General features: G+C 38.6%; 2 protein-coding genes across 2 annotated transcripts in view; both read left to right on the forward strand.

Annotated features, from left to right (window-relative positions):
* The first annotated feature begins 173 nt into the window (after window positions 1–173).
* On the forward strand, window positions 174–4,688 carry LOC133527168 (cytochrome P450 4V2-like). The gene is made up of 6 exons (XM_061864060.1): window positions 174–191; window positions 341–582; window positions 1,215–1,375; window positions 2,809–2,988; window positions 3,024–3,094; window positions 3,527–4,688. The coding sequence occupies exons 1-6, from the start codon at window positions 174–176 to the stop codon at window positions 3,770–3,772; spliced, it is 918 nt and encodes a 305-aa protein (XP_061720044.1). The 3' UTR covers window positions 3,773–4,688.
* A 4,995-nt stretch (window positions 4,689–9,683) lies between these two features.
* The window catches only part of LOC133527008 (alpha-tocopherol transfer protein-like), a 31,912-nt gene continuing 25,560 nt past the window's right edge, over window positions 9,684–16,035 (forward strand). The window contains exons 1-3 of the mRNA XM_061863893.1: window positions 9,684–9,842; window positions 11,950–12,037; window positions 14,947–15,106. Of these exons, the coding sequence (XP_061719877.1) occupies window positions 11,950–12,037; window positions 14,947–15,106 (248 nt within the window). The 5' untranslated portion in view covers window positions 9,684–9,842. The remainder of the gene's footprint in view (window positions 9,843–11,949; window positions 12,038–14,946; window positions 15,107–16,035) is intronic.

Consider the following 16,035-nt stretch of genomic DNA (forward strand, 5'->3'; position numbering starts at 1 on the left):
CGTTAGGAAGTGCATTAGCCAATTGCAAGATTATGATGAGTACTTTATGTAGCTGTAATAGGCTCAACTCTCTTGCCGACACCTTTGATCCAACCGGAGGTTAGTGTCACCGGAGGTTGCTTTTAAAAAACTACAAAAATTAATAATTATTACAATTTGCTTTACATCAACGGATGCAGCCTTATCAGCAAGTAATCCATGACCATTCTCGGGGATTCTGAGCCAAGATATTTTACACCAGAACGTACTGATCAACAGATATAATTATGTATATCCTAATACTCGTAAATACACACAGTTCTTACTGGAGTTATATCGGTACAGTATACATACTTAACAGTTCTCTCCTTCAACGATACCTTCATTTATTTTAGAAAACAACAACAGCAATGGTTTAATCAATTTTCTTGAGACGATAATACAAACTTCCGGTGGCTTGGAGAAAGGCTACTCTGACATAGAAATACGCGAAGAGATCATCGTCATGACCGTAGCTGGGAATGACACGTCTGCCGTGGGCGCATCTTTCACTGCTGTCTTGCTTTCCCGTTACCCTAACGTGCAAGCCAAAGTGCATCAAGAGTAAGCAATTGTATTCTTATTTTTTCTCGTGTGAAGGGATCAAATGACTTAAAACTAAGTTTTTCCTTGTCAATTCTATCCTTCGGGGCGCAGCTTTCAGAAGATCTTCTTCAGTGCACTTAGTCGAACACAAAGAGATAGATACATCTTTATGCATATCCACAACATCACAAGCACACATTGACATCAGATAAAAAAAAATACAAAATAAAAGCATGCAAACTTAATTACTTAACACTGCATCATATGTTGAGTTGTTAGGAGGATGCCGCATTCACAGAGGGCATCTCGCGAGCCTTAGCCGACCAACTTCTATCCTAAGTCCGTTAAGTCCGTTAGCTATTTTATTTTGGAACAACGACTTCTCTGTTCTTCCTCGTTGCTGAGGATTGTGATTAAGCTAAAAGACCTACGACTAGATGAATACCGATTCGCGTTGTCAGTGAGCCGTTGTATACTGTTAAGTAGTGCTTTAAAAGGGTCCAGGGCTCTCCGTAGCATGTCGTACAGTCATAGTAGTATAGGTCAGGACAGCCAGTTTTGGTGACAATAGGTAGGTTAGAATATTTTAAATATCAACCGATTTTTAGTCCTCATCCGAGTCTCCTACCCTAATTATGATTTAATTCCAGACTACAAGAGGTTTTCGGAGACTCTGACCGGCCAGTCACGCCAGAAGACTTACCCCAGCTCAAATACCTGGAAGCTGTCATCAAGGAGAGCTTGCGTCTGTACCCGCCGGTTCCGATAGTCGCGAGGGAAGTCCGCAGCGATGTTGTGCTACGTAAGATCTTTTAACTTCTTGTACTTTTGGATTACCGACCAAAGCTCGGGCCATACTTATCGGATCAATAGTCTAAGTATATTACTGACCTGAGGTTAAGGTTTTTCGGACCCGGATAGGTCCTTAAACTACGTCCACAAGAGAGGTATGGGCATTGGGAATGTCATCTCGCTTTGTGTGGTAGGGCACAGCCAGTGGATGTCATTCTAGATGTAGAGCAGAGCCCAACTGGGGAAAACTTACAGAAAACAGCAGCCAAATAACACTAGACCCTACTCATAGTGTTGTGTTCCTGCCGTTGAGTAAGGTTGCCGGAGCTCATCGAAGGGGGGGGGGGGGGGGGGGGGAATAAGAAGTATCACATAAAATAAGAGTACCTCAATTATAACTATTTATTGTAATATGGTGGTGTATAGGTGATAATCTTAACTACATTTTTTTACTAAATTAAACTTGTCTAAAACAATAAAAAAAATATATAAACTTGAACATATAAAAAAAAACAAAAGTTAGTCACCGGGCGAGATTCGAACCCGTAACACTCGTTGAGCAGTCCGCGCTTAACCCGCTGGACCAGACGGACAGTGGCGGGCAACACGAAATTAGCGACCATATTCTGCGTCGAAAGAAAAACGCATGAAAAATCAAAAACACGCGTTTTCCCAAACATAAGACTAATTTAGATAGATTGTATACCCCCAAAAACCCCCATATACCAAATTTCAGCGAAATCGTTAGAGCCGTTTCCGAGATCACAGAAATATATATATAAATATATATACAAGAATTGCTCGTTTAAAGGTATAAGATAAAACCACTTAGTGTAAGGTCTGAGTGGACGCTCGAAGCGGAGCGTTCGGCGGGGCGTGCAGCGTGGCGTCGGGCTCACAAGTGCTGTGAGCAGCGTGCACTGCGGCCGCTCCTGTACGTTTGCATTTGTTCAACATGCACGCCGCACGCCTCGCCCCGCTGCGCGCCAAACTTCAGCGTCCACTCAGGCCTTATGCTTTCGATGATATGAAAAAAAATGTGACATGTAGTATCAGGTAGACTGTTTTCAGATACCTGTTTAAAGACACATGACGAAAGAATATGTTTGACGACCGGTTTGGCCTAGTAGCCCAGTGACCCTGCCTATGAAGCTGATGGTCCCGGGTTCAAATCCTGGTAAGGGCATGTATTTGTGTGATGAGCATGGATATTTGTTCCTGAGTCATGGGTGTTTCCTATGTATTTAAGTATTTATAAATATTTATATATTATATATATCGTTGTCTAAGTACCTTCAACACAAGCCTTATTGAGCTTACTGTGGGACTTCAATTTGTGTAATAATGTCCTATAATATTTATTTATTTATCCACATTACCACATTTAAATACACGTATACAAAAACCACAAACAACAACTGAGCCTAGTAATATCACTATATAATTTTATAGCATCCGGCACAACTTTGGTGGACGGGACATCCGTCCTGATCCACATCTGGGGCACGCACCGTGATCCGTCGTACTGGGGTGCGGACGCCGAAGTGTTCCGTCCGGAGCGTTTCTTGGAGGGCCCGCTGCAGCACCCCGCCATGTTCATACCCTTTAGCTACTCTATCAGGGGATGCATTGGTAACTTATTATAAATAAAAAATATGTAGCATCAGGTACAACTTTGGTGGATGAGACGTCTGTCTCGATCCACATCTTGGGCACGCACCGCGACCCGTCTACTGGGGCGCGTACGTGGAGGTGTTCACTTCTACCACTCTCCCATATTAGTAAGCGACAGAGACATTGGCGTTTCGTTCGTTACGGAGCGTAAGCGATTGTCACCTTGACTAGGCCCTCTGATGAGATTATTTGTTTGACAAGTGTGGACTGCGCTTCCTGCAGGGCTCGCAACAGCACCCCGTCATACCCTTCAGCTACTCTGCCAGAGGATGCATCAGAAGATATTTTAAAGAATGTCCAGGGACTGTTGTAATAACAGCCACCAGTCGTTTTTGAAATTTGCTTCTTTTTGCGGGCCAAATTTGTACGGTCGCGGGCCTAAGGGGAACCCTGCTTACAAAATTATTATTACACAAATGTCAACTGTCCGATTATTAATGTGCCCCATAGCAGTTAGGCCCACCGTGCACCGTCATACGCGAAACCGAATAAGTAGAATATGATGCTAGACTCAGGCGGCTTCCACCAGAGACCAAGGCCTGATACAAGCACTGTTTCAGGTGCCACTTACGCGATGCTGTCCGCAAAGACGGCGCTGGCCAACCTTCTCCGCCGCTACCGGCTTCTGCCGCCGGCCGGCGCGCTCGCCGAGGACCTGACGCGCCCGCTGCCCGTCAAGTACAACATCATGATGAAGGCTTCGGATGACTTCCTTGTCAGAGTCGAGGAGAGGAAAAAATAGAGAGAACTTGTACTTTATACTATTCATGACGAGCCGATTTCACAGTGACAGCACAGTGTCTTAGTCATTTATCGGATTCGAGCCATGTAGTAGGTAGCCAATATTACTAATATACTCGTATATATTACATTACAGGCCTCGAAGACACTAACAATAAGGTCATGAAAATATATTTTTGGAACGTTGGCTTGCAAAGATGTTTATGAACTGGACTGTACACTGTACCGCTCATGGCCCCGGAAAATGGCCAACGATTTCAAGAGCAAACAAACTAGACAGGTTTCGGTGTTAGCTCGCTGCGACGTAAACACGAGGAAATCGAGTCTTAGCGCCTCTTCCATTCTCTTTCAAGTTCAACTCTGTCCTTTTTATACTTATAAGTAAGCTTTTATTTAAGTTATAGTAATGTGTCGTAAACTGTATACCTTAAACGGTAGTTTTGGTGGGTCCAACGTTAATTTGTTTATTGTATCGGCAAGCAACGAAACAACCCGTCATTTTTAGGGTTCCGTAGCCAAATGGCAAAAAACGGAACCCTTATAGATTCGTCATGTCCGTCTGTCTGTCCGATTCTGTCACAGCCACTTTTTTCCGAAACTATAAAAGCTATACTGTTCAAACTTGGTAAGTAGATGTATTCTATGAACCGCATTATGATGTTTACACAAAAATAGAAAAAAAACAATAAATTTTGGGGGTTCCCCATACTTAGAACTGAAACTCAAAAAATCTTTTTTCATCAAACCCATACGTGTGGGGTATCTATGGATAGGTCTTTAAAATGATATTGAGGTTTCTAATATCATTTTTTTCTAAACTGAAAAGTTTGCGCGAGAGACACTTCCAAAGTGGTAAAAAGTGTGTCCCCCCCCCCCGTAACTTCTAAAATAACAGAATGAAAAATCTGAAAAAAATATATGATATACATTGCCATGCAAACTTTCACCGAAAATTGGTTCGAACGAGATCTAGTAAGTAGTTTTTTTTTAAAACGTCATAAAAATTAAAAAAAAATTTTTTTTTTCATCAAACCCATACGTGTGGGGTATCTAGGGAGAGGTCTTCAAAAATGCTATTTAGATTTCTAACATCATTTTTTTCTAAACTGAATAGTTTGCGCGAGAGACACTTCCAAAGTGAAAAAATGTGTGTCCCCCCCCCTGTAACTTCTAAAATAACAGAATGAAAAATCTAAAAAAAATATATGATATACATTACCATGCAAACTTCCACCGAAAATTGGTTTGAACGAGATCTAGTGAGTAGTTTTTTTTTTAATACGTCAATAAATTTAAAAAAAATTTTTTTCATCAAACCCATACGTGTGGGGTATCTATGGATAGGTCTTCAAAAATGATATTTAGGTTCCTAACATCATTTTTTTCTAAACTGAATAGTTTGCGCGAGAGACAGTTCCAAAGTGGTAAAATGTGTGTCCAAAGTGGTAAAATGTTGAACAAGATCTAGCAAGTAGATTTTTTTTTAATACGTCTTAAATGGTACGGAACCCTTCATGCGCGAGTCCGACTCGCACTTGGCCGCTTTTTTAAATTGCCTTAGCTTTGACTCTCAATATTTGTTATCTAGTTTTTCAAGTTACAAGTAAGATTCAAACCAGTTCTTAATGTCCGATTGAGTCCATATTTATCTAATTGCATAGATATGCAAAATTATATGCACATTTTTTTCTAACAACGACAATGTAAAATACCTAAGTAATTCATTTTTTTATAAAAAAAAGTTGGGCCCTTCTTTCTACTGGCGGCGATACCTACGAGTCCTACAATACAAGTCTCATTGAGCTTATTGTGGGTCTGCGATCTACGAGATTTACTTATTTGTATCTTTACAGTACATATGGTGCTACTTTACCGCACTAGTGCATGCGCAAATTAGCATATTACGTTACTGTGTCAAACATTTAAAGGGCCATATGTACTGTAAAACGTTGTACGATTCATATCGCGATTCAGCGTGGCAACGCGGCGAGCGTGATGGGCGCCTTTGCGTCTGGGAGGGCTCGGGACGGTTTGTTTGATTAGTTTTTGCATTTGTGTCTTTCTTTTTGTTTACTTTTACTTCTATTTAGTTTATAGTCCATTTTAATGTTTTTTTTAGAGTAATTAAGAATGTAATCGTTTTTGTATGTCTTAATATGTTGTATAAATACTGATCTATGTTTTGTGCAATAAGGATAAAATAAATAAATATTTGTGTAATAATGTCCTATAATATTTATTTATACGAATAAACTGACAAGGCGACCTTATGGCAAGCGACAAAGTGGGACGTATTGCCGGCCGCGGTCACATATATTTTTAAGGCCCAAATTTGGGACGGCAGCATATGATAAGGTACATTGGCTAAGACCTGTTTTACCGGAAGTTCTTCTGAAATAACCTTTCTCTGACGTCCGCATGGAAACCGCTAAAGCAGCGCAGTCAAAACACTCTAAATTGAAATTTCAGGTTATTCCTTTAACTGTAACCCGTGCCGACTTTCATGCAATGTATGAAGATTACCAACATTTCTTTTATTTATTTATTTGTGATATGAAACAAATAATTAAAAGAAAAAAGGACCTTGTATAATCCTGCCATATAAACATTATGTAACAACAAAATCCTCGGTGCGAATACAAAACCAATGAAAAATTATCAAATAACTATCTGACCAAATTTCGCCATAGTAATTTTTATGGAGATTTCACTTGCAAGTCGGGACGGGTTCCTGTTACAGGAATGTCCTGATTTTTTTTAGGGTGTTCCGGGGTAGTATCGTTATTTTAAGCGTTGTTAATTTGAAAAATAGAAAAATAAAGGACAACCCTGTTGTCCCACTACTAGGCAAAGGCCTCCCCCCCACTTTTTCCAGTATTCCCGATCCTGTGCAGTATCTGGCTATTCCTTTAAAAAGGTCTAACTCGTTTTGACATCGCCGACGTAGTTCATCAATCGCGGTTTTGAGCTGGGCTGCCACTCATCAGCCCACAGCTCACTCGACATCATCATCTCCTAGCCGTTGTCGACCACAGCGACTGCGTTCTACCGCTGAGAGCGTCGCTGGTGCGCTCTCAGGTGACTGATATAGCCAATTTTTGCAGCAAATGTACCACCACACTCGTTGCAAGTCAGCACCCCTCCGACATAATTGTAAAGTATGGCCGCAGGTGGTCTGGCCTTCAGCTCGTCGCGCTTAGCGTCGAGTTCTGTGAGCCGCCTGGCTTCAAACTGACGCACCTGAGTCTGCACAATATGCCTCCAACGTGGACGTCACTGGCTAGACTCTCCCACTTCGTTGGCTCTATATAAGCTCTCTTCATATGCCGTTTCAACACATCTTTGAACCACAAGAATTGGCCGCCTTGTTTGCGCTTTCCATCTTGCAGTTCGCAGTAGAAGATGCGTTTCGCGACTCGACATACGGCAGACATGACCAGCTTTTAGCTTGGCTACTTTTCGAGCAACGTCGACAACTTTAGTTCTGGATCGGAGCGTGGTGTTCCAAATACGATCCATTAATTTTACACCTAATATACTGCCCCTTTCCGTGAGTACTGCTGAGGGCTTAGCCAATTGATTGCGTCGCAGCGAAAACCGGTAATGTCTCTTTATCACTCTTCATCTAAGTGTGGCAGAGATACATTAGCTTGATTGAAAAGTTGGGCCCAAGTGCATATTTTTTCCACAGAGAGACATTAGCTTGATTGAAAAGTTGGGCCCAAGTGCATATTTTTGTCACAGAGAGACATTAGCTTGATTAAAAAGTTGGGCCCAAGTGCATATTTTTGTCACAGAGAGACATTAGCTTGACTGAAAAGTTGGGCCCAAGTGCATATTTTTGTCACAGAGAGACATTAGCTTGATTGAAGAGTTGGGCCCAAGTGCATATTTTTGTCACAGAGACACATTAGCTTGATTGAAAAGTTGGGCCCAAATGCATATTTTTGCCACATGTTTTTTGTTCTCCATACACTTAGAGTCAAACCAACATGAGTTGGCAGCGATTTTGATAGCCCAGTCTAAGCAAGTGTTATGTAAACATCATAATTTCATAGAAGATTTGACATTTAAAGCAACACTTGCACTTCTAGGTTGTCAAAATCGGTGCCAAGTGCCAACTTATCTTGGTCTGACTCTAAGACATTGCCAGTACCACCGAAAGTTTTTACACCACCTACAAAGAACTGAGGGTCATATTTTTTGAGTTTACTTAGTGTATGTCGAGTTCAGTACGGTAAGGATAAGGATCACACGAAGGCCAATGATAGTAACTAGTTACCGATAGGTTACCAAAACCCTAATGTATGTAGGTTCGGAAAAAAATAATAGTTTCGGAGAAATTATTGTTCCCCAAATGAAAAACTATTCTTTGTATGAGAACAATAGGAAACAATCAAAGAAACAAATAAAATTATGGCAATAATAGGCTGTCTTATCATTCCTAACCATTTATTATACAATTCACACGCAATGACATGATAAATAGTGTGATTAGGGTGACCAGAAGTCCAGTATTTTACGGGATGTCCCGTATTTCAGGCAAGAATTTCCATGTTCCCGTAATTTGGCGAAACCAATACGGGAGAGTACATTGTCCCGTAAATTTATGATTCAATGGCATTTAATTATAAAAATACCTTTTTGTACAATATTTATTTTCTTGCACACAGCGGTGAACACTTGTGTTTATTAATATTTATTATATTTTAAGAGTATTTCACTGAGATATCAAAATATGTTTTTTAGTTGATAAATTCTCTTTTCTTTATCCAAATACGTATTACAAATTGTTGATTTATGATTGTTTTAATTTTTAATTTAATACATATATAAAATCAAAGTTTCTGTAGGTAAAGTTTAGATAAATATATAAATATAGATTACTCTTTATTGGCACACCTCAGTAAAATAAGATAAATCTTAAACAAAAATAATTTAATATTTAGTTAGCATATTTTCCTTACCAGATAATACACAAGTTGTTGTTTTTAAATATTTAACAATATTTTCTAAAGTCTTTCATTAGGAAATTATGCATTTGTATAGGTTATTTAGTTTTAACTGGTTATGCTAAATTTTTGTAATAAAACAAAGTTGATTGATGTTGATTTTTAACAAAAAATCGGCCTGTCCCGTATTTTAACCTCGAATCCCGTATTTTCAATGCAGTTTTCCCGTAAAACCGGAAATCAGATCTGGTCACCCTAATTACGATACAAGTACCAAAAGTAGGAAATTCGCAACAAGTGGTGACCAAAGGGTAAGTTTTTTAAATCGACACGAGTTGCCAATTACCTATTCGCGCGTGAATTGTAAATCGTTTTACAGTACATATATTATGGCCCTTTAACTTTTCGACATAGGCACGTAAAGTGCTAATAAATTACGGCATAAGAGCGGGAAGGCAGCACCATATGCATTGTAAACAGTAGGTACATAAAGATACAAGTACGAAAAATAGGAAATTCGAAACGAGTAGCGATAAATTAAAACACGAACAAAGGGAGTATTTTAAATCGACACGAGTTGCGAATTACCTATTCGCACATATATCGTACGTTATACAGTACCTACCTACATATGGACCTTAATTTTTCGATTTAGGCACGTAAAGTGCTAATTACCGCACTAGTACGGAGTAAAGCATCATATGCACTGTAAAAATAAATTAGTACCCTACACGGAAGTATGGTCGGAAAGTTTTGAAGTACCACGTATGTAAAGGTCCACTTAAAAAAAAAAAACTTTTTTGCAGTGATATTATTCTAGTAGCTAACCGGACAAAAGCGAATTGTTGTTCTAAAGCAGTAAAAAGACGATAGTTTAAAGTATAAATGTTACAACGTAGAGGTTACAGCAAGTCTGGTTCAAGCTATGGGAAAAGCAGTGTTTTATAGCACTTGTATGTAAGCCGAGATCGTCTGCCCGGTCAGTCAGTGCGGTGATACGCGGTGAGACGGTTGACACAGTTACTTCAATTGACACTTATCGGAAACTTAAACCATCGCGTTTTTACACTGTCTCATTTTGATTTCTTTGTTGTTGAGTAAAAGTGATTTTTAAATAAAGTAAGTATTTTTTAATTTTTAATCTTGGGACTTTATTGAAGCGTTAAAATTTTTGATTCTCAATCACGTTTCGATTGTCTCGATAAATTTCGCAACTTGATAGTATTATAAGTAGAATATACTAAGGTATTTTTTGCACACAGTGTTTTGATGCAAATATATTATTTTGCAGTTTTTGGTGCTCCGAATCAATATATAGTCCTAGGTTTATACGCGTATATTAAAATAAACAAAAATACTTATATAAAATCACAAAATATAAACAATCCGAAAATTGAGCCGAACCTTTAAACAACTACGTGCCGACTTAATTTGAACAAAGTGAGAAAGTGTCATTATAAACGTTATATTGTCTAAGAAATTTGACATTCCCTGATCCCTAATAAGACAGGTTTACCTAGTTTAGGGCTCAGGACACTATTCCTAGGCTATCTTCTCTTCTACTAAGTAATAAGCTGCAATTTTGATACCTAAATAAATATTTTTTCATTCATTTTCATTGATTATGACATTACCATACTTTGTCATTGAGAATGCCATGCAGAGATATCTTGGTCTGACTCTACAACTTGTTGAACCTCAATATTTGACCTCAATTTTTTAATAGGTTGACTGGTAGAGAATGCCTTTTGGCATTAAGTCCGCCTTTTGTACGATAAGTTTTCTTTTGTGCAATAAAGTTTAAATAAATAATAAATATTTCTGACCGATTATAAAAAAGGGAGTTCGATTATTTAGTCAGAATCACGTGTTATGAAATCTAAACCAATGTCGAATACAAATTACCTATACGAGTGAGGTAACATGCCAAATTATGGTCAGTATTATTTTCGCTTTCACATCTACGGATTTACAGTGATGAAATCTCGTAATGATTCTGACATTTCTAATATTTTGTGAGATTTGGTTTTTTGCCACACATACATTCAGCTTTTTGATCTAAGTTCAATTTCACTGGATTTATATGTAGATACAGCGAGCTGCAAAAGTGCATATCCACAACCATATATGTGGTTATGCACTTTTATAGCAAGGTATACATAAGTACCTAGAGCCAGACCAAACTAAGGTAGCAGCGATTTTGATAGCCCAGCCCGTTCAAGTGTCAAGTAAGCGTCATAATTCCATAGAAGTTTGACGTTTTACTTGCACTGACTGTACACTTGTACAGTCAAAATCGCAGCCAATTTATTTTGGTCTCACTCTAGTCTAGTGTTAGTTAGTTATGCTGGGCATTTTCCGCAAATCGACAACCATTGTGCCTATTTTGCGTGAAAACGAGGTAGCACTACTCTACCCAACCCAGCTCCTCCACGAAACCTAGCAGTGTCTTCAGCTTGCTGACTGCCTCCTTTAGTGTGCTTGGAGCCCCTAGGACCTAGGGGCTCCAAGGTACCTACTTGTTGCTGTATAATTCTACCTCTAATACCTAGGGCCTAGGTATTTGTTGCTGTATACTTCTACCTCTAGTATAGTGTATGACCTCACCTAAACCTGAACATCCTGTTCGGCATCCTAATTAAGAAGATGGTGAAATAATTTTTACTGGTTTATTTTTTAGTGCGATCTCTTGGGGTTGAAAAGGGCACCGGGAGAGAATAAAAAAGTTCTTAAAGCAAAATCATGTTCAAAATAAAAGTTCTCTTCTTCCTTGCGTTGTCCCGGCATTTTTGCCACGGCTCATGGGAGCCTGGGGTCCGCTTGACAACTAACCCCAGAATTAGCGTTGGCACTGGTTTTTACTGACCTTCCAACCCAGAGGGTAAACTAGGCCTTATTGAGATTAGTCCGGTTTCCTCACGATGTTTTCCTTCACCGAAAAGTGACTGGTAAATATCAAATGATATTTCGTACTAATGTTCGTAAAAACTCATTGGTACGAGCCAGGGTTGGAACCCGAGACCTCCGGATTGCAAGTCGCACGCTCTTACAGCTAGGCCACCAGCGCTTTTTTCATGTTCAAAATAAAAGTTAAACATTCAAAATGAAAATGAGTGAAAAATCTAATCTAATAACAAAATGTTTTCACTTCCGACACGGATGGATGGTCATGCTAATAACTATAATACTTTCTAGCGACTTTCTCTCAAAAAGTTTCTTTTGTCAGATGCCGCAGCAGACTCCTGATTTTGGCCACGACGTGACCTCCATCAGGGAATGGCTGACCAAGGAGCCCCATCTGCCCCAAGATTTCAGTAAGTAAATATGGCAGTAACTATAGGTACCTAACAATAATAGGTAGGTAGTACGTACCTGCTAATAATAATATTCGGCGAATATGAATACCTATTCGTACCTTTTCGTTGCATAATAAGTAAATACTTACTGTCATGGGCGTAGGCAGGTACATGCAGAGAGGGGCAGCTGCCCCCCCTAGAGCTCAAATTTTACATACAATGTATGCCCCTCTGCGGCGTCTGCCCCCCTCCCCCCTGGGCCTCCGGTGATATCAACTTCCCCCCCCCCCCCACTCTAATTCACTGGCTAGCTACGCCCTTGCTTACTGTACCTATCTACTAAAAACAAGTAATTGATAGTTACTTATTTGTATACATACAGGTATTTACAAAAGTAGTATACATCTACACATTATTTGTACTCATTTTTACAAAAGTAGTATGTACCTACATATTGTTTGCACTCATTTCCTTAAGGTCAACTAAGAGAAAAAAATGAAAGAGATAAATTCGCCTTTTGTTGTTTTTATTTCTCTACACCGTACATGATACATGTATAAACCGCTTTACAACACTTGCTGAGATTTTAATGGAATCCAGAATATGCAAATTCGATACATCGATCTACTTCGGTTCCTAATAGGTTTCATTCTTAGAAAATATTTGCGCTTTCTGTAAAGTTATCGAAGTCTAATGAAGTGAGCAATAGCTTGAATTTAGTCACTATAAGTAGCTGGCTAGCACGACGAAGACTGGCTATAATATATGCAAACTATTTATAATTTAGAACTCTACACACAATCAACCAATTCTATAGCTTACAAGAGGCGGGAAAAGTCCGTTTACTGTAGTTTGAAATGTGACAAATTGACAGTCGAAAACACGTTCAATGATTTACGGTGATCTCGTGCAATAAATTCCAAGTTCAAACTGAATCTCCAATGTCATTTACTGTTCAATCGAAACAATATATAACCTACGTAAGTATATGAGTATGATTTCAAAGTTTGGAAATCATTGAACGTGTTTTCGACTGTCAATTTGTCACATTTCAAACTACAGTAAACGGACTTTTCCCGCCTCTTGTAAGCTATAGAATTGTTTGATTGCTAACCTAACCTAACCTAACCACCCACCCCACCCTAGCCACTCATTTTGGAAACTGACATTGCGTATAACTTTTGACAATCTAAGTGTTTTATGAAGGTTATGTGGCTTGACATTCACATGACAAAGCTTACGTTCCGAATACAACAATAAAAGGTCGTCGACTTCTCAATTCGCACTAACCTGTTCTTGCATTTTTGTCGAGAAGATTAAATAAGAAAAGTAGCTCTTTCGTCATAAGTTCAAAATAAAATAAACAAGGCTTTAATTGAAGGGATGTAGGTACATATATATAAGAAAAACTGCACTACCTACTGCAGTACCTGCGTACCTAATAAAAAATAAAAGCTTTGTGGCAAAAGATAAATATTTAATTTGATTCTGTTTTTTTTTTACCAAAGCGAATAAGCGAACAAGATGAACAACTAAGTAATATATATCTACATGTTGAAGTTTATTCATATCACATCTGTACCCCTAGTGTAAATTATTCGATGGCGTAACTTGACGTACCCTTTTCCAGGCCGCACTAATCTACAAGGATTTCCCAAAAAAACAAATATATTTTAATTAATCCAGGTTTGACGATTCATTTGAAGGCAAGTCTCATTTTCCGAAAGTGCAATCAAATTTGAACCTTAAATCGGAATACTAACGTTGAAATTCTATTGGCGCGTATGTGGTCGATAAATCGTACTATGCCTGCAAAAGGGTTAAGTCTCATTTTGTATGGGGTTTTAAGTTTCCAAAACGCTTGGCACGCTGTTTCTAAATGAGACTTAACGCAAACGTACGTCACGCCACGAAATCGAATAAATTTACACTAGGGGCTCTGTTAAATAAAATATCTGTGAAATCGAACTAGTAGGTTCTTTTTATAGAGGCTTAAAAACCGACTAATTAGGGAACGAGGGGCGGTAATTTCTTACATACGTAGTTAGCTTATATTTGCTGATTTTTTAAATTAATTATTTACCTACGTAGAAGTAGGGCGTGTAGCTACATACATCAATACGTTTCACGTTTCCATATCTGCTGTTTGTCAAAATAATTACAAGCACTGCTTAAGTGTTTTACCTATTTCATTACATTAAGCATAATATCATATTAGTTACCTACAGTAAAAGAAATATCACTCACAATCATTCCATTATTTTACGGAATGTGTGTGGACTGACTTCCGAGATAAACATATATCTCAAAACAGGTTTTTGTATTTAGTTATAGTTAAGTATGAGACAAAAAGTATCTCATTATCATAATGTTGAGTTAATTTATCCGTTAGGTATATTTGATACGGAAGTATATATTTGATAACAAACAAAATAACACTTAAAAGGTATATATATAACTATAAATAAATATAGTACGAGTAGCGATCGGCGACAGGAAATGTTACAAGGCGGTACGGACGTTAACACATTCACTGCCAGACAAAAAACGGCGCACTACCCCAGAAACCGGTGGTCTATAGCTGCGTACAAAACAACCCGCCCAGCGGGTTGTTTTGTATCTGAACAAAGTTCACGAGCGTCCACCAGGTGGGTTCCTAGCAATGAATGTGTTAAAATAATACATATACTTTTAAGGTGCCCCGCGAGAAACAAAGGATCGCTGGGGATTTACGTGTTAAAAAATTTGCCTAAATGTACATTCGTTAAACTTAATATTAAATGAAAATTAAGACCGTAGGAACCATAACTATCTATCTTTATCAGTGAAAAGGCTTTAACCTCTACCCTTGTGCATAATGAACTTCCGGGTCGCTATTTCATTTACAATGAAGATTTTAAAAACCTTAAATAAAACAACCATTACAGGTGACCTGATGATTAGAAAATTCCTGCACAGCTGCTACGGCAGCCTGGAGCGGACCAAGAAATGCATCGACCGCTTCTGCACCACACGGGGAGTCATGAGCGAGATCTATACCGACAGGGACCCCTGCTCCAACAAGCTGAAGTCCGCCTTCGATATCACGTAAGCAACTAGTATAGAAGATCTGAGAAAGTTCCTGCACAACCAGGAATGTATTAAGATGACATTGACCACTCCTGCAGTACTAGAGAAGTCATGAGTAATTATTCAAACTTTCCAAAAACGTCTCACGATATTTAGAATTTCCCCAAAACATAAATCCATATCGTAATGTCGTGGTTACACACGCGTGATAATGATATGAGGGAAGCTGATGTACGACCTACTAATAAAACATATTTAATTATTTATTCACACTCTACCATCGCAGCACATGTCATGGTAGGCCCAAGAGATTAGTAGGGAAGGAGGGATTTTTGTAGTTACTCGAGCGAATCGAAATAAAATATGAGTGATTCTTAGCTACCCTTGAATGGAGTCTACCACTTTTAGACGTCTAAGTTGTTCCGTTGGTTGGTGGGTAGTTATTTGGTTAGTTTGGTCCACGTTGATGCTATTAGAGCAACTACATGCACCATCCAGGGTTAGCTACTAATTCGGAGTTAACCGTTAACACAGGGTTAAATTGTATCGGTAACGCCGGGTTTAACCGGTTAACCACGAGTTAGTGGCTAACCCTGGATGGCGCAAATGGCCTTAATTGTGCTAATACTTAATCTGATAGTTATTTGTACGTATTTTCTTAATCTGACGGATAAAGTGTTTCAAACTACAATTAGCAATAAAAATAAAATCTAGAAGAAGATTAATTTAATTTTTACGCGAGTCTACAAAAGTCGCGGACTACCTATCCGGACGCTTAGTTTTCGACCGAAACTCGTTTCGAATTACCTATTCACTTTATTATACGAGTATGTCCTAATATTTAACAATGGACGATTATTATTAATGTATCAAATCGAATACGTAAGCAAATAATGTATGTACAAATATGGCTTACATTTCAATAAAGACAATACAATACTTTGGCA

This window comes from Cydia pomonella, chromosome 17 (genome assembly GCF_033807575.1).
Source record: "Cydia pomonella isolate Wapato2018A chromosome 17, ilCydPomo1, whole genome shotgun sequence".
Taxonomy (NCBI): domain Eukaryota; kingdom Metazoa; phylum Arthropoda; class Insecta; order Lepidoptera; family Tortricidae; genus Cydia; species Cydia pomonella.